Genomic DNA, 3724 nt, shown 5'->3' with positions numbered 1-3724 from the left:
CAGTTGTACTAATTGCAGAACTTTTGGCATGAGTAATGCAACTGAGAACAGTAACAGTACTTAAGTGCCTTACTGAATATCACATCCATAGATTGTGGGTTTCAGTACTTTTTCTAAATAAGAATGATATTAAGCATATGCTTCAGTGCCTTCTTGAACGATGGGTATTAATACTAAGCATAGCACATAAATGAGTTGCTCAGCTGAAAAAAATGAATTAGTTATATGAGTAAAGTTACTTATGATTAAGTGTTTATAGGCTTAATTTATAAATTCAGTTTATCATGTTGCAAACAGCTGTCCCCAATTCTTATTAACGTGTGTGCCAGTGTTAACACTCAACTAAGTCATTAGGAAGAATATAGATTTGGCACCATTTTCCTTAATAAGAATTGCTACGTATACTTCACACACACTGCCGTAGCTCAACAGGAAAGGTCTTGGTCTATGCATTGTCAGGATTATTTAGTCCAGAAGCACATACCATATTTTCTTTCATATCACTGCCCTTCCCATAAGATATTCACCTGTTCTGAGAAGACAGAGTACTGGAAAGTTTTTTTCCAGTCATGGCTGAATACAGGCTTCATTGAGTAGGGACAGAATCTACTTTGTCATTCACTCTCTTTTTGCAGCTAAAGAACCCTTTCTTCCAGCTGGTGCCAAACTGGCAGCAGCTCTTGGCTGCTTGCTTTAACCCTCTTACAGCCAAAAGTGACTGCCAATTCAGCTGTGGCTGTGAAAGGGTTAAGACTTTAGCTGCGAAAAGAGAATGAGTGACAATGAAGAGTCTACTCTACCCCTCCTGCATGCCCAGCACAGAGCCAGCCCTGGCAGCTGTTACAATGTCCACATGCCTCCATTCTGGCATGGAAGCCATGCACCCATTTTTGGAAGGCTAATATTTAGAAAAAGGTGCATGTAGTTTGCCAGTAAATAGAATAGATTTTTTTTTAACTTGGTTAAATCTCTGTTAAATTAGGAACAGATGATACTAAATATAAATATTGTTTTAGATAGTTTTAAGGAATGGCTGTGGTGATGCACATTTATTTCTTCAGTACATGAAGACAGACTTGTGCTGAATATATAAAATGGGGAATAACTAAAATTTAACTGAACTCATAACTGACTTCTCCCGCCTCCCAAGTTTGCCCCCCTATTCTATTACCAAAAAAAAGCAAGAAAAAAAAAAGCAAACTGATAACTAGATCAGAAGTTCAAGAATTCCTCTCTTCAGAAAGGAGCATACCCGAACTTTTGCAGTTGTAGTGAGAGGCGTGTAAGCTGTGGCTTCCATGATTTCTCTTTTTTCTTGTTGTGCCTCTGGCCCAATCAGCACATTAAAGTTAGTGGTTAAGTGGCGTCTCAGAAGGGTCTTTTGAGGTGGAATGTTAAGCAGCATTGCCAATGTGTCGCCATTGAAGCGAGGTTCAAGAATCTATTAAGCAAAAAAACCTGATAAAGTTTTGTTTGTTATATGGCTGAATCTTTGTAGTGTCAAACAGCTTTAAAGAAAAGATCATCCTACAATGCTAAGTAATTAAGAACATACCAATGATTATAATACCAAAAGTCCTAAAACAATATTAAGGGAAACCATTGCACTCAAAGCTTCCTGACTTTACTAAATTGCTTTTAATTTCTTATCTCCTAAGTCCAAACTAGTTCCCTTTCCTGATTGCTGGTGTAAGTGCCTCAGCAGCACAGTATGTACTATTCTTTATTTGTGACAGACTTCTGGCTCAGAAGTTGAGTTTGATCTGTTTGAGGTACTCTGGTGATTGTCTATCAGTAAGTAATTTCTACTAAGTAATTTATTTCTGAAATATTCTGAATAAGTACTAAAATACTCAGAGGCACCATCCTGCTTGTAAAATTAATTTGCGTGTAGCAGATTCAGAATGTTTTCAGATGGTTCAATGCTGCACAAACTAAATCAGACTATAAATATGCAAGTACATATCTCCTTCCTGTTTCATGTTTGAAAATTAAGCAAAAAGTTTTGGTAAGGTTACTTGGGGAAAAAAAGGTTAGTATATTCATTAAAAAAATGGGGAAAAAAAGAAAACAGTTCTCACAATGAGACCACCGTGAACCCCACTCCCCCGAAGATTTGGCGCATATTCTGCCAGATCTACTGATCTGAGCCATTCCATCACTCTGTGATTAGACCACTGAACTACTTCTGAAGGTGAAATGTTCTGTTAAAGAAAAACAAAAAGATGATGTGACAATATAATTATGTGGCAAAGTACTTCTTGATGAATAGTAATATATGCACCTAGCTCCAATTCAGATAAGACAACTGGTAAATGCTTGAAAAAGATTTAAGCACAGCAAGTGGATTTATCACTCATGCCTGATTAGTTATCAGTTATTATTAAAGTGTTCCTTCTCTTCCCCCCAAATCAGTATCCCCCAGTTTTAAGGTACTCGTCTTAATTTCTCATACTTCCCACAGAAGAGAGGTAGACTCTTAACTGACTAGTGAGATGGTAAGTTAATTCTGTTAGTGGTGGAACCCATAATAACTTCTCTATCAAATAAAGCAAGACACCAAAAATACTATGCAATAAAAGAATGCTTGCCTTGCAAAAATATATTACACTGTTTTGTATTTCTGAGGAGCCTAATACTGTATTATCAAGGCACCCAGTACAAAGGTTTCAAATACAAATGCTACCCAGAGTAAGGATAAATTAATATTGGCTGCTGGAAATGCTGCTTAAGGTGATCAAGAAATCAGAGAAACTAAGGCAGCTAAGGAAATAACCATGAAATATTCAAAATAACCTATTCAAACAACTTATGAAATTTTGATATACACATGACTGATCTGCTCACTTTGATAAAAGTTAGGGGGGAATGATGAAAAATGGTTAAATCATTTCTAAGCAAGATTCGTTGAACATTCTCTGAATATTCAATGATTGTTCAACCAGCTGCAGAATTCACAAGTAGCCTGAAACCTGAAAGCTTGCAAAGAAGTAGTTTTCCAACCATTTGAGTTCATCTAATAGAAGATCAGATTTAGCCAAAGAACCTTGTCTGCAGATAGAATATATCCATGGCCATTACATTCTATTCCACTGACAGTATAAACCTGATCCCCATGAGCATATTTGGTAATATGCTAAGGTATGGGTCATATACCTTGCACTTTTACAAATTATTCCATAGTATAAAATGGTAGTTTTTCTATAAATTCAGTTTAAGCTATCTTTTTCTTGATTACATCTCATTTCATCCAGTTATACACCAGGTACCTACACAAGATACTGGCTTCCCTTCCACACAGGAACATAGAAGACAGAGTAGTCCTATGCATTTAGGCTTGGTGCAATGAAAGGAGGTCTGCATTATCTTACACTGTTTGCCTCCTAGGGTTGTGGCATTTCCTTTGAGGAGATTCCAGACTCAGCTCCTGGCAGCCACAGCTTGTACATTGTACACTATGTTAATTTCCCTTCACACTGACCCTTGACTGATGTGGGATAAACAAGCACTGGTGGTAACACTAGACTTGAGAAACAATTTCTTTTTTACCTCATTGACTGGCCTCCTACGTAGGCAGTGGGGATTGAAATTGTTGACATGCAGCACATGAATGGCACATTTAATACTGAGATGATGCAGCTGGCTGGTGACTTTCAGAAAGAGAAGGTCATTCTGAAAAGAAAAAGCTTAATTAAGAGCATAACATACTAAAAAAAAAAAAAAA

General features: G+C 36.9%; 1 protein-coding gene across 6 annotated transcripts in view; it reads right to left on the bottom strand.

Moving 5' to 3' along the window:
- The window catches only part of PPFIBP2 (PPFIA binding protein 2), a 223748-nt gene that overhangs the window by 13807 nt on the left and 206217 nt on the right, over nt 1-3724 (bottom strand). For all 6 annotated transcript variants that reach the window (XM_019519541.1, XM_019519543.1, XM_019519542.1 and 3 more), the window contains 3 exons: nt 3550-3672; nt 2082-2204; nt 1253-1441 (listed from right to left, as the gene is read on the bottom strand). In XM_019519541.1, coding sequence (XP_019375086.1) covers nt 1253-1441; nt 2082-2204; nt 3550-3672 — 435 coding nt within the window. The remainder of the gene's footprint in view (nt 1-1252; nt 1442-2081; nt 2205-3549; nt 3673-3724) is intronic.

This window comes from Gavialis gangeticus, unplaced genomic scaffold (assembly GCF_001723915.1).
Source record: "Gavialis gangeticus isolate Ggan-Ray unplaced genomic scaffold, GavGan_comp1, whole genome shotgun sequence".
Taxonomy (NCBI): Eukaryota; Metazoa; Chordata; order Crocodylia; family Gavialidae; genus Gavialis; species Gavialis gangeticus.
This window is presented reverse-complemented; position numbering and strand designations above follow the sequence as displayed.